The 23,527-nt window shown below is 37.7% G+C and overlaps 5 protein-coding genes across 6 annotated transcripts; 3 read left to right on the top strand and 2 right to left on the bottom strand.

The window, feature by feature from the left end:
• Positions 1-2,455: 2,455 nt before the first annotated feature.
• Positions 2,456-4,702, top strand: LOC113080015 (transmembrane protein 179B-like). Its single transcript, XM_026252257.1, has 5 exons — positions 2,456-2,632; positions 3,310-3,506; positions 3,623-3,760; positions 4,162-4,240; positions 4,547-4,702. The coding sequence occupies exons 1-5, from the start codon at positions 2,528-2,530 to the stop codon at positions 4,700-4,702; spliced, it is 675 nt and encodes a 224-aa protein (XP_026108042.1). The 5' UTR covers positions 2,456-2,527.
• Positions 4,703-9,193: 4,491 nt separating this feature from the next.
• LOC113080010 (transmembrane protein 151A-like) lies at positions 9,194-15,814 on the bottom strand. The gene is made up of 2 exons (XM_026252255.1): positions 15,571-15,814; positions 9,194-10,951 (listed from the first exon to the last, which is right to left on the bottom strand). The coding sequence occupies exons 1-2, from the start codon at positions 15,628-15,630 to the stop codon at positions 9,338-9,340; spliced, it is 1,674 nt and encodes a 557-aa protein (XP_026108040.1). The 5' UTR covers positions 15,631-15,814; the 3' UTR covers positions 9,194-9,337.
• A 747-nt stretch (positions 15,815-16,561) lies between these two features.
• LOC113080005 (putative transcription factor Ovo-like 1) lies at positions 16,562-18,524 on the bottom strand. Its single transcript, XM_026252250.1, has 4 exons — positions 18,126-18,524; positions 17,348-17,565; positions 17,012-17,249; positions 16,562-16,927 (listed from the first exon to the last, which is right to left on the bottom strand). Exons 1-4 carry the CDS (start codon positions 18,223-18,225, stop codon positions 16,647-16,649), a joined length of 837 nt encoding a protein of 278 aa, XP_026108035.1. The 5' UTR covers positions 18,226-18,524; the 3' UTR covers positions 16,562-16,646.
• A 948-nt stretch (positions 18,525-19,472) lies between these two features.
• tmem223 (transmembrane protein 223) lies at positions 19,473-20,516 on the top strand. The gene is made up of 2 exons (XM_026252233.1): positions 19,473-20,054; positions 20,127-20,516. Exons 1-2 carry the CDS (start codon positions 19,601-19,603, stop codon positions 20,423-20,425), a joined length of 753 nt encoding a protein of 250 aa, XP_026108018.1. The 5' UTR covers positions 19,473-19,600; the 3' UTR covers positions 20,426-20,516.
• A 665-nt stretch (positions 20,517-21,181) lies between these two features.
• fosl1b (FOS like 1, AP-1 transcription factor subunit b) lies at positions 21,182-23,108 on the top strand. Of its 2 annotated transcripts, none has more exons than XM_026252252.1 (4): positions 21,182-21,872; positions 22,030-22,263; positions 22,630-22,737; positions 22,817-23,108. In XM_026252252.1, exons 1-4 carry the CDS (start codon positions 21,741-21,743, stop codon positions 22,955-22,957), a joined length of 615 nt encoding a protein of 204 aa, XP_026108037.1. In that variant the 5' UTR covers positions 21,182-21,740; the 3' UTR covers positions 22,958-23,108. The 2 variants fall into 2 exon arrangements, with proteins under 2 accessions (XP_026108037.1, XP_026108038.1); XM_026252253.1 differs by having other exon boundaries at positions 22,820-23,108.
• The last annotated feature ends 419 nt before the right edge of the window (positions 23,109-23,527 follow it).

Genomic DNA, 23,527 nt, shown 5'->3' on the forward strand with positions numbered 1-23,527 from the left:
GTAAAGAAACTTATAATGCTGCAAAATATTTTTTTCCAATAAATGCTGATGTTTTGAACTTCCTATTCATCACATAATCCTGAAAAAAAGTATCACATTGATAATAATTAGAAATGCTTCCTGAGCACCAAATCAGATTTCTGAAGGATCATGTGACACAGAAGACTGGAGTAATGGCTGCTGAAACAAGACACTAGAAATAGACCTTCAATTTAGGCCAGCTGCCCAGTAGATTTTGTTTCTTTATGCTCCTGCTTTGGGTTCATACCTCAATTATCTGAGTGATCTTATTTTTCAGTTCATCTGACACAAAATCCTGGAACAAAAACTCCCACCGAACTTTTCAGCTTCTGTTTTATATTTCTTCTGTCTGACAAATTCCTTGAAATAAACAGAAGCAGCTGTATCAGGCTAGTAAGAAAATACACAATCATTAGGATGACAGTAGGTTTTGAGCTTATGTCTTCCGAGTACCTAAAGTCATAGTTGGTGACAGGATATTTGTCAATCTTGAATTTGTCAATCATCATCATGTTTCCACCAGGAATAAACATCCCATCAACTGCCGAAGCAAATTATTATTTATCTTGAACAAAACGTCTGCTTACAACAAATGGCCAGTTTAGGGTCTTACAAACACTTCCACACGATTTTCAGTAAAATATGACATTTGGGTTTTTCTTCACCCTTTATGTCCCAAGAGTTAAAATTTATTAAAACTAACAAATGTTTCAACAAACATTATCAAGTTTAGCAAATAAGATTTTATATACAGTGAAATTATAGTGGTGCGTTATGACAATTTTTCACAAAAAAGTCGGCAAAAATGAAAACAGAGTAAATATAGGTACATTTGTGTGTATATATATATATATATATATATATATATATATATATATATGTGTGTGTGTGTGTGTGTGTGTGTGTGTGTGTTTGTCTATACTGTATGTATGTGTATATATATATATATATATATATATATATATACACTTTACAAAATTAGGAAATGCTTAACATGATGGAAATGATGGAAAGACATAAAAGACACGTAATGTTGGGAATTTGTTTTATGTGGCACCAAAATGCATCCCTGTCCTGCTCAAATACAACAGATAAGAGATATTATGATTCTCCTAAAACAAAAACTTTAATCATACAAACTTATTTCAGTCAACACACTCAAAATACTGCATCCCAGCACACATGTCACGATGATGATGGTGTCTCTCAGTATCTGGTTGACATGACTGTGCATGAATTTCGGTATAACTTTTGTGTCCGTGGTTAAAATAAGATGTTCATGCACTGAGTAGTTGGTGTCCTGATATGAATGAAATTGTGGTGTGCATCATGGCAGGCGTGGAGTACTGGTGTGTTCACTGTCCAGACTCATTGGCATGATTGAGAGCAAACGTGAGAGGTCACGGCCTACAGCAGGGTGTGACCAAGTAAAATATAAAAAAATCGCTTGCTTTATTTTAAATATAGCTAAAATAGCTCCTTTTCACCAAAAAAATAAATAAAATAAAAGTCACAGCTACAATGAGAAAGTAAATAAATTTGACTAAATCCCCAAAATAGGCAACACTGGTGTTTATCGCCATTATTGGTTTGGAGAATGAAGAATTAAAGGGATAGTTCACCCAAAAAAATAAATGTTCTGTTTACTCACTCTCAAGCTGTTCCAAACCTGTATGAATTGCTTTCTTATGCTGAACACAAAAAAAAATATGACTAAAGAGTCCCCGTTTACGTGTATGGAGAAGAAGTCACTAGGGACCAAACATTTTGGTTTATCTACATCCAGGTCTTCAAAATATCTTATTTTGTTTTCTAAAGAATGAAATTCATACATATTTGGGACAACTTGAAGGTGAGTAAAAGATGATAGTTTTTAACTATCCCTTTAAGTCTGGAGTTGTTTTCACTGCTATAGTTGTTGTCACAGCCCACTTTTCAGCTATTAAGTAACTTTAATATGACTCTAATAAACAGCAAATCTTCTGTTACTATCATTAGTGTAAAGATGGTCACAGACATGGAGATGCAGTTAATTCACATTTATGCTTAAGGAGCTCAGTCAGAGCACTTGCCGTTAAAGTATTAGTTTTTAAAAATGAATTGTGTTTTGTTATTATATAATTCTACTTGTGAATCTTTTTTATCTATGGAACTGTTGACAATATTTGAGATCAGATCTTAATGCCTGTTTAATGCTTTCATGTAATATCGACAACTAGCCCGTCATAAGCAGATATTGACATATCTGATATTTAGAAAAAGATGCAATGCATATGTTTCAGTCTGGCTGAAATGTTTTTCTGGCTTGATCTGAATGCAGTCTTTTATTATGCCTAAGAGCAATGCTGCGAAATTCTCTAGCCAATTGTCTAAAATGTTTCTGAATAGCAACATTGTTGTGAGGACAGGACATGCTTTCGAGATGCATCTCACAGCACAGCAGTTCGAAGAGCACATGAATGGTGCATCCGGCTGCTTGACTCCGTGAGACAGTGACTGTGAGAGCATGTTCATGATGGGACTACCATGGCTGCTAGTTCTGGAGCTTGTCCTTTACGCTGGCTGTTTCATCTGCGGGGTGATAGCTGCTGCTTGGATGACACTCACTCAGGTAACACTAACTAATCATCTCCACAATGTCTGATCATAGCTATTTTGTGAGCAGTGAAATGGTAAAATGATTTATTGTTAAGAAAACTAAAAGCATAATAATGCCTCTAGAGAAATGTGATATAGTATAAGTTTGTCTCTGAACTTAGTTTTTTTTAGAGTTTTAAGTATCAAGATAATTGTACCAAAATTTTGTGTGCATATTTATGGGGCATTTGAGGCATTATTTTTTTATAAACCTTTTAGTTTGATGTTAGCATAATGTGTGATCATACAGCATGTTAAGTGGTCAGCTTATTTCTTACTTCTTGGGGAGATTAATTGATTTTCAAATCATTTTCAATGATAGGCTAAATCTGTTGTTATTCATGATTATTTTTAAATACGTGTAAAAAGAAAAAAAAATACAATGTTACGTTGCTTATCCCAGGTCAGACCCTCTTGAGGTCTAAAATGTAATCATCATGTGATCAGCCAGCCTCTCGCACCATATTATGGCTTATTAGAGTCATATGATACATAGACAATAGCACTTAGCAGCACTTTCCTTATATCTCTGCGTGTCACAGAGAAATACAAATCTTAAGTAAGAAAATGACCCCAGATGTCTCTTGCTGTTGTTTCTCCTTATATTTACCATATGCAAATTTGGATGATTTTTGTTGATTGTCTTTTTAGGGCCACTTTGATGGACGGTGCATCCTCTATGGAAGTGTTCATTATAATGCATCTGGCCAGGCTCTGACCGTAGAAGGCTCCAGTTCTCCTTCAGTCTGCTATTTCGTGTCTGCCATTTCTGTGTGCATGGCTATTTACTGCTTTTCCCTTATTCTTTACTGGATCTATGCCAGCTGTGTAGATGAGGATGTGAGAAGGTGAATGTATATTTCCATATTTCTTTTAGATGTTTCACATTCCACTTTCTTTTATTCATATAGATAGAACTTAACAGTCAGAATGAACAACGTTTTTGTTCGGCATGTATATGCAGGGGGGCTGTTTCTCTCAACACTTCTCTGGGAGTCTGTGGTCTTCTTCTGTTTGTTCTCATGGTATCAGGATGTATTCTCAAGATCGGTCGAGACAGCCTTTGTTTCTCTGTCCTTCACAACACTCCCTCTATTACAAGGTGATTTCATCTGCTTTCTATTGTGTATGGCATTCTGCATCTGTGAATTTGGTGCACTTAAGAACCATATTCTTTACAGAGTTATAGAAGATGTGAGATTACAGAGCCAACAATGCATCTCATAGTTCCCAGTTGCTGTGGTTAAAAAAGTAGAAACCCTACAAGACATTTCGAAAAAAAATTACATTTCAGTACTTTTATGCTTTTTAGTACTACTTTTACATCCTCATACAATAGTATTTTGTTCCCCCATAAAACTGCTTTGTAATAGTTTTTCCATCACAAAGGTTTTGTTTTGAAATCTAATTTATCCTCCCATCTAATTTTTTCTCCATTACCATGTCCCTTTAGGGGCTCCATACAAAGTTAAAAAAGCACTGCTGGAAATGTTTTTGTTTTAGTTGTGAAGATGCAGAGAATAAAACTTGGGCCCATCCATACACCGGAAATCGGTTCTACACAGGACTGTACAGTACTGAGGTCAGTACTTTGGTTTGGTTATTCTTCATAAGACCATCAACCTCTCACCATGGTTGCTATCTTAAAAATACTCATTAACACATAATATAATAAATGCGAATAAGAGTTTTTCTGCGATGGCCCTGCAGCTGAAAGCTTTTGCATGATGCTGTCTCCACACCAGCTGGTGTCAGTATGCGTGCTTTAAGCTTCTTAGTATTTTCTTTATGCACACCAAATCAGTATTTCTTTGTATTAATAAATACAGTAGAATTGAATATGTTCTGTTTCTTGAGCACTCACCCCTTCTGTTTCTTCCTTCTGTAGAGATCTATGTGGGTAAGCTTCTTCTTCTGGGTGTTAATAACGGCTGTGGTGGTCATACAGAGACGCCAGAGCTCAAGGTTGAAGGTTTGGGGTGATGATGAATTTAGCCGTGCTGAGACAGAGCCCTTCCTCCATCGCCCATCCCGCCAGAGATAAATCGGCTGTTCTATCATCGTTCTATCATGAGCTTATCATGTAGTGTTTAGTGTATACACTCAGATGGGACCACAAGCAGTTATGAAATACCTAATAGTAATAATATTTTCATTGCAACATTTGAGTTTTTGATTATTCACATAAACAGTTTTTTGATGTATGATAGCTACAATAATGTAAACAGTTTTAAAATATGTCCAGAGAGACAATAATCATGTCTTAGACCATGTCTTTGGACATATACACCAGGATAAATTCATAATGGCTTATACATATTCTTATCTTTACAAATGTGTGCTGTGGATTGTTTAGAGGATTAAAAGAAAACTACGCCAACAACTGATGGTACAAATCTAACATTTAAAGCTGAAGTGTGGAAATTCTGCCCCAGTACCAGAAGAAATCAGGATGGTTTTCAAAAAAGTTTGCCAAACACTCCCCCATCAGCCATTGGATGAGCAAACAGATAGTCCCGCCCCAAACTCACACTATTGGTTGAGTGGTTGTTGTTGTTTCAGGATTAGATTTTAATTAATAAAAAGAAAATACATTTCACATCACATTTGATGATGTGAACTAGAAGACCGCTATTTGTTTTCTGTCAATGCCAATTTCATTGAATTTAAGTGGTAAGCTCTCCACTGTGTTTCAGAGCTGCTTGCTTAGTTTGCGAGCCTGTCTCTCTTTGGCTTCAAAGGCCACCTTAGTGTCCATCAGAGTTTCCAGTGCTTTGCACATCTCAGCCATGTCCTGTTGAAGCACGTCGCTTTGGCTAAGAAGACTCTGGCTCTCCTCTCTCAGCTGCACGGCTAGAGCATCCATCTGCGTGCTCTCCTCCTGACACTGTGCATGCAGCTGAACGGCCAATGAGAGCAAGCCCTCCGCGTGGCTCACCACTGAGTCCAACTGGTCCTTCGACATCCTGTTGTTCTTCACTTGACAGCTGCTCCACACCAAGTCCAGCTGGATTGCATCAACCAGTTAGAAAGGTATAATGGACATTAATATTGACAGCCTATATATAGGACTACTGTATATTTTAATAACTATTTGGAGTCAAATCATGTTTGTTTGATAATTATTTTTTTTTATTAATTTCAAACATCTATTTCAAAACCCTTGTAAATTATAACATTAATATGTTATTTCATTATTTTGTGAATTATTAATGTAAATAACATCATTTTTGTGAATACCATACTTTGATATGACTGTTGGATGAACAAGAGCACACAATAAAACAGCTGCATAATCAAGGCAGTTTGAAGCTGAAAGGTTGAACTATGCCCACAGGACAAATGTATTTAATATGTCCTATGTTTTCAATGCCAATAATATGTGTTTTACAAATGTTTTACTGTTTAATATAAGCTTTTTAATGGTGGGCTCTGTTATGTGTCACACATCATAAAAGGTCAAGATGTTCGATGAACTGTATTTTTCAACTCAAATTGAATGCACACACCGGCCACTTTATTAGGCACCGGGTTGGACCCCTTTTTGCCTTCAGATCTGCCTTAATTCATTGTGGCATAGATCCAACTAGGGGCTAGATACATTCCTCATTTTGGTCCATATTGACATGATGGCATCAGACTGTTGCTGCAGATTTTTCAGCTGCACATCAATGATGCAAATCTCCCGTTCCACCACATCCCAATAGTGCTCCTGAGATGTGGTGACTGTGAAAGCCACTCTTTTGTCATGCTCAAAAAATCAGTTTGAGGTCATTTGAGATGTGACATGGTGCATAATTGCATAAAAAGTGTGGCATAATTGCATAAAGTTATTTTTAGGTTATTTTTAACTATTATTAGACATTTAAATGCAATCCACATTATTTATAAGGAAATGGGTATCTGAATAGGTGGTTCACATCATTGTCACTACAACATGCTGTTGTCTCTGTGACCTAAATCTCTGATGGCAGCACTAGTCTGAATCATCAGGCTCAAGGGAGGTAACAAGCTGCTTAGGGAAAAGCTTATCACAGCACCACTGTTACTTCACTTCTCTTCTATCTTATATAAGACTTATTCAACAATTAAATCAATTAAACAAAGGTACCAATGGCAGTGGAATGCAGTGTTAATTGGAAACGAACGACTTTACACTATTAGCAACCAGATTCCATTGTATTAGAATTCGGTTTTCCAGAATCAGGCATTAATAGAACAATCCTGCTATGTACATATTTCAATCCATAGTTGAATAATGTCATTCTGCTCTGGAAAGGTTTGATTATTTGTTGAATGCACAGTTTAGATGTTTGACTTACCAGGTACTGTTTATGTCCTTTTATGCAGCACTCAGTCACTGACTTCCTCTTTTATTTGTCAGCAGCAATGAGGCGAGTGCTGCCCTGTCCTTCAACACAGATTATGAACAGAGGGAGGGAGAGGAAGAGAGGATGACATGCCTTGCAAGGTTATTCCCTGCAAGATTCGCAACATTCTATGCAGTTGAGTAGTAAGTTTACAAGCAATTATAATATCATTTAGACCTGTAATTTGGTTTTACACCATTTTGTCCTTAAAACGCCCAAGGTTATATTATAAAAACCCCACTAGGTGGAGCCATTGGTCAAACATATGTGATTTGAGCCTGGGTAGTGTAGCACGTGCTGAGATCACTCCTTAGCCACATATTAAGCAAGACATTTGCTTACAGTGAAATCCCAACAAATTCAAAGCATGTTGTTAAGAAGAGCAAAATTATTATGCATTTGTTTATGATTTTCATATATATATATATATATATATATATATCAGTTTCACTGTTCATCAAACACTGTTGAGCACGTCTCCAACAAGAGTGTTTGCCAAGTCTGCATTGATCCAACCCTAAAAACAACTCTGAGACTAAATCCAGAATTTCACAGCATTATTAATTAATACTAAATAATAAAGCACTCAATGAACACATTGTTAATGGTTTGACTTTATTAATAAGAGCATCATAATCATGGCCCCTGTAATCGATTCCTCATCGCTGAAAGATATGCTAGTGCTTTTCGAAGGTTTAGCAATAACTTGATTAGTAGAAATCCTACAAACAGTAGAGGGATGCTCTTGATGTGTGCTTTGGACTTAACCTTTTTTTTATTATTATTAATATCCGTGTGCAGGGCTGTGTTTATACATTCGTTCCTTCAGTGATTCCAAGGACATCTTATTTTAACTCAATCCCTGCACTGTTTATAAAGTAGGTGACACTTTGTGCTTGTACTGAACTACACTTAGATTTTTATGCTTGTTTGCTGTTCTAATCAAGGATGTGACTACATGGGATGGTTGACTGTTGCACTACTTTGTGCCCATCTTGTGTTACTATCTTGTGTTGTCTATTTTATCTATTACCAATAGTTGTATTCAACTGAAACAAGCTTAACCCAATAACTTTTTAAACATTCTAAAAGTCTAGGAAGGAAGGAACATGGAGGCCTACAAATGGATGGATGGATGGATGTCCCAAAAACCTGAAATCAATGGTTTTATAAACATACTAAATTAGGTTAATGAAAATCATTTCTGTGAGGGTTAGGTTTAAGGGTAGGGGATAGAAAATATAATTACATATATAAAAACAATAGAAGTCAATGGAAAGTCCCCATCATGATAGATGAAGGAGAATAAAAAGGAATACATTGAGTTGCTGAACAGATCTACTTTCAATTGGCTGCAGTAGACATGAGGTTGACATAAGAAACCTCCAAGGCAGAGATAAGTAAAGTCATAAGCACTGTGCTTCTAACAGGCAGTTAAAAAGAACAAGAGATTAAAAGAAGTCATTAGCCAGGACAGTGAATTAAAGCACAGTTTCAACAGTGAGGGATTACAATTCACCAGCCTACATTCACTCTTTGATCTTTTACCATTCCTTTTAATTAGGTCTATTATTATTCAATTTTTTATTTTTTATTTGTACTTTACCCCCTGAGTACCATTTAATTTAGTTTTCTTCACCTCTACCTTAGCGGTAAATCTGAATTGTGATTTTTGCTTCTTTAAAATGTCTATTTAGAACTTCAGTAAATGCAGTTCTCATCTCAGTCTCTTTTTCCATAAACTACTTGTATGTTTTTGACGCATGGATTTACGAAACTACACCAGCATGGGCTTTTTCACATTAATGTGGAGTTGCAAAAACTGCTTTGCAATGTTAAAAGCAGGTTGCAGAGACCAAGTTTTTCATGTATAGTACATTACTCCCATGGTCAAAAGGAGGACACGCTGATCGTTTAGTTTGTTATGGACATGATATGCCAGAGATTTCAATAATAGGACATTAAGATCGATATAGGACACTGATGTTCCATGCCTATCAGTATTTTCTACTACGTATGTACTACATATATATATTTAGGGTCAGTCTGTCAGTCGACATGGATATGACGTGACCATTTTTTCATTTCAATCCCTACATTCAACACATTCATGAACAAATTCAGAGTTGTCTTTCAGTGTTACACAGAGACACAAATCAGTCTCTTCAACTTTTCTATCCTGGTTCTGGTGAAGCTCCCCTCTCTTCCTCGACTTCTCAGTTTCCTTGTCTCCTGTTTGCACCCAGATGACATTCTGCCTCTACTTCTCATAAGCCACTTCAATCATTCTTTACATCATATTGGTTCTTTTAACCTGTGTCAATGCCATGCCCCCCATGACAGCTCTCTTCCCCGTGAATGATTAACACAGGAAAGTACAGAGCATCTTGGTAAGTGGGTGGCCTGTCTCTCCCATCCTCCCTGGCCTCTCCGTTCTCTCTCTCTTCCACTTGTTCCTGGCCTGTCTCCTCGACGTCGTCATCTTCTAGCCCCTCACTCTCTAAAACACCCCTCCTCTCCTCATCTGGCACTCTAAACCCAAGACCAAGGAAACCCCCACCACCGTCCTCCACACGGCCGCCCATCCCACCTCCGATGCTTCTCGAGTGAAACAGGCAGGGATGGCGGCTTCTTGCAGTATGCAACCGGCCGAGAGAGAAACCACTGCGACTAAGGGAAAGCCTACCGCCGGGTCTAATGGGAAATGAGTTTGTCCCTGCAGCCATGTTCCCTCTAAACCAGGAAGGGAGTGAAGAGCTGCTTGTTGAGCGCCGGCACCTGGGGCAGCTCTGAAGGAAGTAGCTAGAATTGCGTCGCATACGTGCAGCCATTGCAACCGACAAGGGTGTGTTTGTATTCATATCCAAATCCATAAGCAAGGCCTCGGAGTAGCTAGGTACCATCTGCTGGTTACAACAAATGTGCCATTCCAGTTCAGTCATATCCACTGTGTTGATCCGCAGAGTGGGACCCCCAGTGCCATGCTCCAAACCTGTACAGTAATTACCTGTCTCCGTATTATCATTATCATTTGCGTCCTCGTTCTCGCCGAACAGTTTCTCGACATGGTAGTGGACGTATGCAGTACGGTACTCGGCAATAACACGAAGAGGCCATGATAGCAGGAAAGCTGAGGCCAGCCAGTAGACCCAGCGTCTGGTGTACCAGGGCGGTCGTGATGGGTCTGGGAACGCCAGCATGTGTTCCCGAAAGTCGACGTTTTTAAGGTGCATGCCCTCCCGTGCTTCCATGTAATCATCCAGACCCTCATTGTCCCCGAAGAAGCGTGCTCGCTGCGTGAGGTAGCCGGTCTCCGCGCGGGCGCTGGCGAAGCTGAAGCACTTGGTGAAGCGCAAGCGAGTGACAGGATGTTCCAACAGGCCCTGAAGCTCTTTTGAAACGTCTTTGACACCGAGACGTGAGTAATCAAACTCGGAGCTTGCTGCGTGCGTGTTGACCCGTTCATGGTACACCTGTGTAGTCGTATAGGCGTCTCCGTTTCGGTAGCGCGTCACCTGTCTGGTACGGCGTACGTAATGGTAGCTGATGGCCTTCCACCAGATGCAGGGTGTGGCTTGTTGCAACCTCTGAATCCTGTCATACACCTCACTGATTTCCACCTGAGCAAGGTTAGCTGTTTTAGAGTAGCAGTGCCAGCACTCCACCAAGTAGACGATGTACAGCATGGCCAGGAAGGCTACAGGTATATAGACATAGCCGTTGGAACATGGGCTGTCATGGTATAGTCGGGCATTACCCTTGTAGAAGTAGGCTTGGTCATCAAAAGTAATTACGGTGATGCGGTATAGGGAGCACCAGCCTAGCGTGCCAAAGCAGCCGTACATGAGCAAGGTGAGCAGCAGGCACTTCCAGTGGGACTCTCTGCACAGTGAACCACTCAGGGACTGCTTGAGAGGACGCTGCTATAGGTGGGACAGAGGGTTGTGCAGATGGATAGGAAATTGAATGGGGCAGGGTTCAGTAACAGATGGGTTGGAGGGTATTGGACAGAATGGGAATGAGAAGATGTCAAAGCCAAAAAAAAAAGGCAGAGAGTGGATGGTTGGGGGAGAACGGGAAGGAAAGAAAGAAAATGTACAAATTAGTTCTGACAGAAATGCATACAACACTTTTGATACATTGTAAAACAGTGTTTTTAAACTTTTTTTATGGCAAGGATGCCTAAGTATGATCTCTTATGTGCAGGGGCGGCGTTCCCATATGACAAAGTGTGCTAGAGTAGCACACCCTGCCAAACCCTGCTGTTTGTTGCCATAGGGGTTTGTGAAACGCTGCCACTGCAAACATTTTTTTAGTTCTAATTAATATAATAAAGATATTATTAATAATAACATTTATATAACAAATATAAAAAGGATTTTACTGTGTGAAAAATATAAAAATCATATAAATAAATTTGTTTTTAAAATTATCATTGCCATTCTATAATAATAAAATAATAATAATAATATATGTATTTTTTTCTACCCACTACTGAAGTGATGTTATATGTAAGAACAATTTTAGTTAAAATGCATTTTTATGGCACTTTCCAAAAACAAATATTGTTCTAAAATAAAATCACTTTGCTTTAGTTGACAATGGCAAAACTCCCTAGAAAGATACACAACTATCTTTAAAAAAAATGTGTATGTTGCAAGAAAGGAGAGATGGGCACTCATTTTTGCCTTCTTACTGTTAAACAACTATGGCTGCCAATAGAATAATATAATAAACTCATGCTTTCACAGCAAGCTTTAAAAATCAGAATGCCCATCATATATTATTACTTTTACATTTTAAATGCATTTTTTACATTTATTTCCAACCATATTTTTCTACAGACCCCTTAAGACTCCTTTGCAGCCTCCTGGGAGCCCCCAGACTCCATTTTTAACCCATGTTTTACATGATTCAGCAAACTAGTATATTGCATTTGTATTACAACATGCACAGCTGAGTGAAGCACAGTCTGCTATATCCACTCTGACATGCAGCAGAGAGAACTCGGTAATAGATCATTCTCCTGAGGGCTGAATACATTTCCTGGCAGCTGGTAACACAAACCATGTCTCCTTTTTAAAACACTCTGTATGGCTGTGGAGAGGAAGTCTAGAAGCTTTTAAACATCACTGAGTGCATCATCTCGACTAAATGCATATGGATCTCTACTGCCTAGTCTGACCCCAGTGGTGGCTTGCGGTATTGTGGCCACATGGGCAAAGATTAACTGTTTCCAAACTAGTAAGAGGGAGAAAATAATTAACCAATCAGTTTCTCAGAAACACATTAAAAAATATATGATTTTATATGGTTGGTCTGCAATATTCTTTTTTCTTGTCCTATCTTTATCCTATTTCCCTGCTGTCTGTAGCAACATCACTTACACACTCTCTAATACACATACAGACACTTACACACATAAATCAGCTAATAGTACGAGCAATGCCCTTGCTGTGAGAAACTGCAGCACTAAAAGCAGGCTGCAGCCCAAGCGTGGCATGGAGGCTGCGCTCCTCTTGGCAGGAGTTTAATTGTTCCTTTTACAAGGACAAGAGAGCAAACTGGGATGGGAGAGATAGAATCCATTAGGGCCTGCGGTGAGCTTGACCATGTGCATGAGCTAATATCTACGTAGGTTTTTAATAATGGCAACTTAAACCATGATACTTAATATTACATAAACGTGACACTCTCATATATACATATTTATTTTATCTATAGTTTTATATGTCTGTAAATGTTGGATTACAAAGTATCATTACTCTTACAAATTTTTATAAAATATGCACCATTATCACAAATTAATTATTTATACACTAGATGATTTCACTGCACTGCATCTCAGAGAGGTGCAACTGTGGGAGGGTGAGAAGCTAGTGTTGGTACTACAAAAACATGTTTCCTAAGAGATGCGAACGATATTCAGTAAGATCCAATACTGGAGGCCGATGAGGACACTGCAATTGAACAAAATTGCAGTTATGTATAAATAGTGGAAAAGGTTAGTTTTCTATTTCATAGCCACTCTAATAGGATAAAAAATTTAAATGCCCCGGAATGTCTGCAGTCATATGATCATGATTGCTTTTTACATGAGAGGCATCGGTTGATGGGCAGAATCATACAATCAAGCCCAAGTGTGTTTTCCTGCAAGTGTGTATGAGTCAATTCATTATTTGCCCTCTTGGGAAAGAGGATAAGGCAACAAAACAAGTGGCTATGTTTTTGCTCACTTTACTTGCTAGTTGTGCATATAGTGTTTCTTGGGAACCAAACTGCAATGAGTTTTATTGATTAACAACTTGCAGCTTTTAAAACTACTCTGACACTTAAATAAATGTAGCTACTGGGAGAATTTTGAAATGATAATATAAATAAATGAATTTTATCCTATTTTGTTGTTTGTTCATCATTCATGTTGTTTTTAAATATGTTGTTAAGGCATATTATTGGATTTTGTTTATGACACCTCTAAACTATTGTAAAGATCGAATGCTTGTGTAAACAATGTTTGCATGAATTGTTTTAAATATATTTATTATTGCAATCATCTCATCATCTAGCAGTGAAGACTGACATGGAATCATTAAGATGAAATTCTTTACAATTTCCATCCCTGGTAAAGCTTTCTTTTCATTTCTATTTATGACTGCAATATTTTGAGATAAAGGACGTTGCACTCATAAAATATTCAGTCTGAACAAATGATATTGAGAGTGAAATGCATCAATGGTTGGGCTACAGAGCACACTAACCAGTGGATAGCTAGTTCACAAGAGAAACTAGTTGTGCGTTAGAAGCTTGTGGATACACTAACAATGGTAAGTAGTAGAGGAGAAAGAGATGAAGTCATACATTAAAACAGGAACATCTGAGTGCCCTCTTAGTCTTAATTGCCTTGTCAGCATACACATCTATTTCTATCTTACCAGGCGAGTGCTCAATGAGACGTGTTTATCCACAAAGCATCCAGACTCACTGGAAGACACGCTGCTCTGTATGAAGCAGAGAACAGCTGAACAACACACAACTGAAGGCTGTCACTAAACAGAAATAGTTGCAGCTAAAAAGACAGATACGTTTGTAAGTGACAATGTAGCACAAACATTATGAAAACTCAATAATGATTACAAAAACGTCCCTTCCCCCATTGTCTCTCAGTCTATTGATCGGTCTGTAACAGTATACGGGGGGTAAACTCTGCAACTGAGGGTGTGAGTGAGAGAAAGAATCGAGAGGATCGTAACAGTCAAAGAATGCTTTAAAGACATGCAAGGCACTGTGTGTGCTGGTAGAAAAGTGTATGTTTTAATTATTGGATGCTCTTTAATGAACTACATAATGGATGAATAACCATTCAGAAAATATGACACCCCCTGAAACCTGACCTCCAGTTATCTTAGATAATGTTTTGTGAGCCAGGTGGGAAAAGTCAAAGTGAGAAAATCTAAGCACAAAGAAAGCCTAGTTTTCAATGCACATATTTAAGGTGATGTGGTTTTTTCATTTTACAATTTTCTTCTGTCCAACTTCATGTAAATAAAGCAGATTGGTTTCTATACAATTATATTTTTTTAATAACAAACAGTAAAAACTACAGGCAAAAAGCTATAGGAACCTATATAGCCAACCCTCTCTGTATTAGATGCATGATATAATTCTTTCTATCACAGATCTGACACAATAGAGAAACGGAAATAATGGGGGTGCATTCTCTTCAACTAGCTTTCATCCTTTCTATGGCAACATAGCATATAGATAGGTTACAGGCCCCTCCCCTTAATAAACAGGCAGTTGCAATACAGATTAAACAAAGTCAAATGCCTTACTGGTTAGTCAAACTGACATAAATAACACATTCTTTAATGCCAAAACAATGCAGTGCAATGATTTCATGTAAGTGATTATTTCAACATAATATTTTCTCAATGTGACAATTAACTCTCTGCTGTACCAATTTTCATCCAAGATGGCAAAAAATAGATAAAAATAAAGGTTACGTTGAATAAACAAACAAACAAAAAACTTTAACTTGATCACACACTACATTTAGTACTAAACAATTAAGAGTCATATAAATTATTTGCATGTATTGATTTATTGCTTGAATGTGTTTGTTAAGCATCATTGTTCATTGATAGTGGATACACCTCATCTGTTATCTAGATTTTGTTTTGTATTTTTTAGTATATACCTTAATATATATTCTTGATTTGTATTATTTATTTAATATTTAAGTTAAAATTAAAGGATTTTAGGTTCCAGTTTTATTAGATTATGTCACATAGTGTGAAATTAGTTTGAAGTCTATAAATGAGTAGTGTATTTTTAAAAAAAATAAACATATTTTATTCTGGCATCAGTAAATTGAATAGCAATCACTCACTTTCACTATAAATAAAAGCATCTGATTAAATGTCTATAAATGTCTATTATATTTTCTTTTTTCTAATCACAATTCACTTTCTACATCTTAAGACAAATGTAACACAACAAGAAGAAACTCATGGTTTTATTTACCAACATCTTCACGCCTTACCTCCTCCCTTCCGCCCCCGTTCAATGTGGGCGCTTCTCCCGTCACCGTCACCCCTTGCATTTTTCACTAACATGTATTATCACGGCATACACCCTCCAGGATGAAAAATAGCACTGCGGTCCACCGTCAGGACCTCTTCGTAACCTATTTCACCCCATCAGCGGTGAGAGCCACCAGGTTTCTATGGTGGCGACGTTCACTACACAAGAGCATCCCGCAAAAAACGATGCGTCCTTTCCTTTCCGTGTCTAGAGGTTATCACATCACCTAACGCCAGCAGCGATTCTTCTGTGGACTAATCCGGCCAAGGATCAAGGATGCGCTTGATTTCCCCTCAGCCTGTGTGACAAAAGCATCGCAAGCTCGAGAGGGAGAGATGGCTGGATAACAGCGAGTGCATCATATTCGCAGTCGTTTTTGTCGAAGGATGCCGATCACGGTGTGTCGTAATCAGTGGCTGCGAGATTAATCTTCTATCATTTTCTCTACGTTTTAATCTGATGACAAACTGAAATGATGAAATGACGGAATCCTCGGACTCTTCTTCCCGAGCATCTCGTATTTTCCACCTCAGCCTCTTTTCACCTGAGCGATCTCCTTGTGCTCCACTCTGACGTCATCCTTAAACGCGCCTTCAAAGCCTCCTAATAATTGGCCAGTTCAAAACAACCCACTGGCAGCGCGTGCACATGCAAGGTTACGGTTTTAAATGCAGGTCCTATAAGTGCTTTAGTTTTCTTACTGCTTATTTAATAGTCAGAGATATAAGTATATTATATTAAGTATATTTAAGTATATATTTTTTATTTTTTTTAATTCAGTTAAAGTGCACAAACATAGAAACAAAAACATACAAGAATTTTATTTTTGTGTGAACAATGACTTTATACATTTTATACTGCTTCAGTGTAATTTGTCATTCAATACAATACAATACGTCCAAATTATTCTCCTAATTCCAATATTTCTGGAAGTGAGAATTACTGACTGCACTAAAGTGCACATGGAACAAAATGAATTAGAATTCATCAATAATAGGTCCTCAAATTTTTTCTTCAGCGCTATAATTGGGGGATTCAGGTTGAACATGGTGATGTATTACCTTCCTCAATATGTGTCAGTTTGTAGTTGCTTTTTGTCATTATCAGTCTCTGTGGATGTTCAGCTTGAAGATGATTCTGCAGATCGCCCCGTGTCTGTGCAGTCAAGCCACACTCCTCACACACATACAGTTTGTCCCTTCGCTCTTTGTAGGCATACTGTTGAGTAAGGGCATGGATCTTCTTCATATGAGACTCTAAAGAGCAGCGCTGAGTGAAGGCTTTAACACACATAGTGCACTTATAAGGTCTCACACCTGCATATTGTAAATTGAAAGGAAAGTTAGAGGTTAAAATATTAAACATGTAACCTAAATATACTTATTTAAATGCAAACTTACCAGTATGAGTACGTACATGCCTCTTCAGGTCAAAAGCATCATTAAATCCTTTTCCACAGTGCTCACAAGAGTACTTTTTCGTTTCACTGTGGCACTTCTTATGGCGTTTCAGCATACGTGCTGAGGTGAATGTCTTCTGGCACACCTGGCAGGACAACACTGAAGCAGGTGGAATATCTGCTAATTTGTTTGCATTATCTGGGATGACTGGTAGAAGGGATGGGTTACCTGTAGTTATCTGAAAACGGGAGAACAATGGAAAGAGATGATCTTTACACACACACACACAAATCATTACAAAATGTGTGTTTTAAACCAAAAGGATTGTAGGCTCACCTTTATCTTTGAGCGCGAGTAAGGCACTCTTTGAGTCCTCATGCGGCTTTCTGGCTTGTGATCAGGTTGACTCTGTGCAGCAGAAGATGGCAGCTGTGCAGACAAGACATGGGACTGAACTTGTAGAAATGTGTTGCTTTTTTGTGCAGTTGTGAAGCAGGAGTAGTCTGCAATGCTGCCCTCAGAGACTTCATGCACATATGGTGGAAAAATGGACTCTAAAGAGCAGCAAGAGATAAGAGATGTTTAAGTCGCAGAAGAGAGAGAGATCAACAGTTTTTGACTGGCCACTAATTTCAGCTATATTTTCATTATTAAATTAAATTAAATTTATGCATTTAGCAGACGCTTTTATCCAAAGCGACTTACAGTGCATTCAGGCTATCAATTTTTACCTATCATGTGTTCCCGGGGAATCGAACCCAAAACCTTATTATTATTATTTAATGCAAAAGGTAAAGTTTTTTGTATTATTTAATGCACGTAATTAGTATAAACATTCAATAAAATAACAGTAGCCTATAACAAGTCAATATCAAGTAATTTATAAGACATTTAAATTATTAAAAATATATATAACAAAATTCAATTTGGCTTACACAATACCTCATCATAACATTTTCTTTTTGTTTAGTCTAACTGCATTTGTCAAGTGATCTGTTTCCAACAACAACCATGGTTAAAATAAATGAATTATGTAATAAAGAAAATATAAATTAAGTATTAAACTATGTTTACTCCCCACCCAGTGACACGCGAACATGAACGAGACACTCACCAGGTATGTAAACGTCCCCGCGCGCGGAATCCGGAATCTCACTCCAGCTTCTTTTTTCAGCGGCAGTGTTCACTTTTTTGACCAGGAATGCGCGAGGCATTTTCGAAAGCACTAGCAAATGATTTATGATTGTCTAAGAGTACAGAGATGTTTTAAGCGGATCCTCTCGCAACTTGCAGTTCTACAGTTATCCACAATTCAGCTATCGCTTTCCATATAACAAGGAAACGGCCAGGTGAGGTTGCGCATGCGCATAAATATAACGGCGCAGTGCAGGTAGCCTGCAGGTAAAACCGGTTTTCAAAGAAATGTTATTTTAACCTTAATGAGAAAAGTAAACATGTTACTTTGCACTGTTTTGAATATTACAATGTTCGTGTTATAACTGTAGTCGATTTATCAACTTTTTATAGCATGTCTTCAGGTTTTCTGTAGAGTGTGCCTGCTCCTTTGTTTATGTAGGCTTGTTGTCTGAGGTGGCTGGGTGTTGTTAGGCGTTATTGCTGTAACAGTGGGTTATCAGCAGGGGGGCAGGCGTGTCCTGTCGCACAGGCTACTTAAAACACCGTTAGTCATTACAAAAATAAACTTAAACTTAAAATATATAAATATGTATAATTAAGAGGATTAAGTAGTTTTTACGCTGCTACATTAGACGATACAGTTTACTTTGTAGCAACTGTAATAAGTTTGGTTTACATCAAAACATTGTATGCAAATTAGTTTGCGTCATATGTTAATCTCTCAAAAATCTGATAAGAGTTAACAGCCCTCCCGCAAACATATACACAATGAAAACACTAACACACCTGTAATCCCCGTCTGTTTCTAAAGTAAACTGTGAAAATGAATACAGTCTGTTTTGCAGACATGATGTCCGTGCACTTTGTTGATGCTGCATCAGTGGACAAAGTTTATGTAGCTATAGCAGGAAAGCAGGTTTGCATCCGTTGATATAGGTTTAAATATAACACTTCAGTACACGCATACCTTCCCATTAAAAAATGAATGAATAAATAAATAAATAAAAATAGCGAATCATGTCACAGCCTGGCATAAAACAACCCATTAAAAGCCTTTTAGCAAAATGTCTAATCTAGCCTAATCTTTGAAACAATTTTGAAACACTTAACTTTAGGCTATAGCTACAGTTTAAACACTTATAGCTAAATAACAGCAAATATGATATATGTATGTAGCCTATATTATTATAGGCCCTACATTTATAATCTAATATGTTTTAGCAATTTATTTATTTTTCTTTTTTTTTTTTGGAACATCTCTTTTAGAAAATCTGAGAAACGTGAACTGTATCAATTGGACAAATGAGGCTTCCGTAGTTTACAAGAGTGCAAACATGGCGTCGACCTGGTGCCGTTCAGATCGGTCAGCATGTTAGATAAAATGAGAGAGTCAAAATATCCATAAATGTGTGTTGTTTGAAAATTCGGAGAATTTAAGAGGTTTATTAAATCATGGGTATTCAATGCTTGTTGTTGGGTCTAAGGACCTCTCGGACATTTATTTCAGCTTATCGATTCACAGGTATTCAGTCTTCAAGAGCGTTCGTGTTTACAGCTTCCCAAACCTTTAAAGTCAAAGACATCAGAAGCATCTTATGTTGCCACGTGCGCGCGGTTTCAGTCAGGAATGCCTATTCCTTCACCTCCGCTGCCGTCGCAAAGGACGTGGTTCTCTTCGAACACGACCGGACGCGTTTTTTCAGACTTTTGGCCATATTTTGCGCTGGCCAGTTTCTATTTTGGGTATATCTTGCTCAATTTGCTTTCACAAGTCTTCGAGACACTAGGAAAAATAGTAGTGAACCACAAAAGGTCAGAACAGAGCTAGGAGGGTTTTTCAGTTTTGATATGAATCTCGGTTCAAATGCCTGGAGGTATGGATTCACTCTTGGGTGCCTAATTATTGGTAAGCCTTAACTCCGCTTTCTGCATTTTTTATGTATTGCAGCTCTCTAATAGTGTTTTTCTGTTGTTCTAGGAGGAGGAATCGTTGGTGTGGCAGTATTGTTCAGCCGCCGTTCTGTGAGTCGTGTAATTCTGCATAAGGGAGGTGGAAAAGTCACAGTATCTACACAATCACCCCTGGGACCTCTGAGAGCTCACAGTCTAACTGTGCCTTTGTCTCAAGTGGCCTGTCATGCACACAGACAGGAATCTTCTTCATTTATCCCACTTAAAATCAAGGGGTACAAGTTCTATTTCCTTTTGGACAAAGAAGGGACTCTGAACAACCCCAAATTATTTGACATTACTGTTGGGGCCTACAGGCCCTTATGATGTAATTTATACCCCTGTGTCTCTGCAGTCCAATGTGTATGTGTCATACATCTGCTATTCATTTTCTTTTATGTTGCCTTGAAAAAAAAAAGCAAGCACTGATTTTACAAGAGAAATAAACTGACTTTTCTGTTCATAACAAAACTTTTTACTTGGGATTTGTGCTGACAAGCATATTCTGAATTATGACACAGGCTTACTCATACAAGTCTGACTAAAAATTAAATTATAGTTCTGTCTTTGCATTTTTTTTTCAGCAGCATTGATGTCTGACTCAGAAAATAATCCACACGAGGTGGCTGTTACACCTTAAATTTGCATTATTGTATAATAATTCAACTGGGTAGGGAACAGATATAATCAATCAATAATTCTGCTTATACTGAAGTTACCACACCTCAAGATTTAGTTTTCAGATGTTGTATTTCAAGACATTTGTCTGGTTTTTGTCCTTGAAACTCTCGTTTGTAGGACTAATTACCTAAGTTATGAACCTCATAACATGCCTCCGTTGATAATCCTAAAATTTCATCTTTGAGGTTGTAGTAATTAGAGAAAGATCAGATTCTGTGTCTCTCAACAGTGTGTGTGTCAATATATGTTTAGGGTTCAGTCGAGGTGATCTAAAAAGAATTGATTTGGTTGATAAAAGTTATATATAATTTAAAAAAATAATAAAGTGTATGCCCCATGCACAAAAAAAATAAGTAATAAAAAAATATTTTATTTTTCCGTTTCACATGTTAATGTGTTCTTGAAGACAGTCCAGACCAGCCTTAAAATGAGCCATGTATCAGTTCAGTGATTCACGGGTGTACCAGTTCTGCAACGGTTGGATTATTCATACATTTCAAACCTACACGTCACTTGGCAAAAGAGGTCTGTAAGTGAAGTTCAACATGTGAAGCTTTTCCAGCTCTCAAACCACGTGTTAAACTTACTGGTTTTCCTAGTGAATATAATTTCAGCGACAGTTAGTTGGCGCTATTGTCTTCAAAAGTAGTGGCCATTAGAGGCACACAAGTGACCAAGGAGGAGAAAAGGCGGTAGATTGGAAACGATAGATGCTCCACTCTTTTAGATGCTCCAGTGATGGGGAGGAGAGAGAGAGAGAGAGCGAGAGAGTGGGTGTGAGGAGGCGCTGAAACACTTGAAGAAAAGTTGTAGCACGTGCTTTGGTTTATTTTTCCATCATTCGTTCTGATGGATTTATCATAGTTCTGTCATTTTATTTTACTGACTTTTTCCCCTCGGGGACTATTGCAATGGACAGCACGGGAGATGGGTTTAAGCGAACTTAAGAAACAGAAATAATATGAACTCGAAAAAATACGGATCGGGTTTGATCACAATGAATCGTAATGAAGGAAGAGAATCATATTATCGTTTGCATGACTCCCAGTTTTCTCCAGCATGGGTGGACCCGGAGAATTCAACCGCACTTCCGGTAAGCTTTTTAAAAATATTTTCAAGATATTTTCGTATGTTTCCAAAAGCAAAGAAATACCACAGGACAGATAATAATTGTTCAGTATTCTGAAGAAGAAAAATGTTGCCATTTTTTTTTTGTTCATATTGTTTAATATCAAGTTTATTTATTGCAGAATCTTACCGAGGACACTACATCCAGCCCAAATCTTGATGTAATTACATCTAGTCCAGATCTTCAGTGGCTTCTGCAGTCCTCTTTATTTTCCCATTCAGAGGCCACCTTGGGAACATTTTCCTCACTCGTACCCACCACCATGCCCAACTGCCCCTGTTTGTCACAGTGCAATCCTGACCCGTCCTGGAATGGAGCAGTGGGGGACAGTTCAGTGGGACATGATAACAAAAATGTAAGTTTCTGATACTTCCGATATTTTCAGCGTTTAGAATGCAGAATGTAGTGAAAGCAAAGTTCCGGTGATTCATTCATGTATGGTAAAAGAGTGAAATGACTCACACCTGAATCACAAAGCGGCATGAGGAGTGAGTCAGTGCTGTAGTATTTGTGTGGGACTCAGATGGATGGATCATGTTGTCATTGGTGCCAATTGATGAGTAACAGGAACAGCATATTTGGAATCGGATAGAATTGCATAGTATGTTTACCTGATTTCAGCCATAAGATGGCAGCACAATCACTCTTTTAGATTGAAGCTTGGTTCTTAAATGAAAATTTGGAATTGCCTTGCTAACACCTAACACCTCGGCCTTTATAGATGTCCTCTGAGGAAGTTGACAGGATAAGGATCCGCAGGGAAAGGAACAGAGTAGCAGCTGCCAGGTGTCGGGACCGTCGTCGGATGCTTATAGACACATTACAGAATGTGAGATTTGTACTTATTTGTGCTATAGACCATGTTTAGCCATTAGCAGTATGTCCTGAGCTTGTGCTTTTTCTTCCAGGAGACGGAGCATTTGGAACATGTGAAGACACAACTAGAGGAAGAGATCGCTACTCTTGAAAGAGAGAGAGAGAGGCTGGAGTTGGTTTTTGAGGCACACATGCCCATCTGCAAGTTAAATAATGGCCCAAACCCAGAATAATTACTGATGCTGGTCATGTTTAGTGCTGAGTCTGCTGGTTCAGATCAGCTGTGAATTATATAACATAATAAGCCTATATTTGTTAAAGTAAGTAAAATATTTCATTGTATTTCAGGGATACCTTGAGGATTATTATCTTGCATGCACAATTCATTTGACCTGTTTTCATAATAAACCAAAATTTTTAATGCCTTTGTTACTCTGTCAAATGTTTTTGTATCAAGGGTGTAGCGAAAACATTTTCGAAAGAAACATTTATTTTGTTATCAATTTTGAAAAAGGTTGTGCCACTCACTATTTTATTTTCATTTTAACAGAAAATGGTAAGGAACAACATGTCATTTAACTGAAAAATTCCTTGTTTAATTAAATTAAATTTCTTTCCGAATTTCACCCCAAACTTTTGAACATAGCTAATAAAAATTTGTGAATTATATCATATTTCATAAATATCATAAATTACACAATATCACAATTTTATATATTTATAAAATAAATAAATCACTGAATTATATAATTATTCCAACACCAACAGATGCACTTTAAACATTACAACAAATAATAACTTGG

This window comes from Carassius auratus, unplaced genomic scaffold (assembly GCF_003368295.1).
Source record: "Carassius auratus strain Wakin unplaced genomic scaffold, ASM336829v1 scaf_tig00030051, whole genome shotgun sequence".
NCBI lineage: Eukaryota > Metazoa > Chordata > Actinopteri > Cypriniformes > Cyprinidae > Carassius > Carassius auratus.

Coding starts and splice junctions, on each gene's coding strand:
- LOC113080015 (XM_026252257.1), top strand. CDS start 2,528: ATGTTCATGATGGGACTACCATGGCTGCTAGTTCTGGAGCTTGTCCTT. Junction 3,507..3,622: donor GTAGATGAGGATGTGAGAAG/GTGAATGTATAT, acceptor ATGTATATGCAG/GGGGGCTGTTTCTCTCAACA. Junction 3,761..4,161: donor AACACTCCCTCTATTACAAG/GTGATTTCATCT, acceptor TTTTTGTTTTAG/TTGTGAAGATGCAGAGAATA.
- LOC113080010 (XM_026252255.1), bottom strand. CDS start 15,630: ATGCAAGGGGTGACGGTGACGGGAGAAGCGCCCACATTGAACGGGGGC. Junction 10,952..15,570: donor ACGGGGGCGGAAGGGAGGAG/GTAAGGCGTGAA, acceptor TCCCACCTATAG/CAGCGTCCTCTCAAGCAGTC.
- LOC113080005 (XM_026252250.1), bottom strand. CDS start 18,225: ATGCCTCGCGCATTCCTGGTCAAAAAAGTGAACACTGCCGCTGAAAAA. Junction 17,566..18,125: donor CGGGGACGTTTACATACCTG/GTGAGTGTCTCG, acceptor GCTGCTCTTTAG/AGTCCATTTTTCCACCATAT. Junction 17,250..17,347: donor ACTCGCGCTCAAAGATAAAG/GTGAGCCTACAA, acceptor TCCCGTTTTCAG/ATAACTACAGGTAACCCATC.
- tmem223 (XM_026252233.1), top strand. CDS start 19,601: ATGGGTATTCAATGCTTGTTGTTGGGTCTAAGGACCTCTCGGACATTT. Junction 20,055..20,126: donor TCTTGGGTGCCTAATTATTG/GTAAGCCTTAAC, acceptor CTGTTGTTCTAG/GAGGAGGAATCGTTGGTGTG.
- fosl1b (XM_026252252.1), top strand. CDS start 21,741: ATGAACTCGAAAAAATACGGATCGGGTTTGATCACAATGAATCGTAAT. Junction 21,873..22,029: donor AGAATTCAACCGCACTTCCG/GTAAGCTTTTTA, acceptor TATTTATTGCAG/AATCTTACCGAGGACACTAC. Junction 22,264..22,629: donor TGGGACATGATAACAAAAAT/GTAAGTTTCTGA, acceptor CGGCCTTTATAG/ATGTCCTCTGAGGAAGTTGA.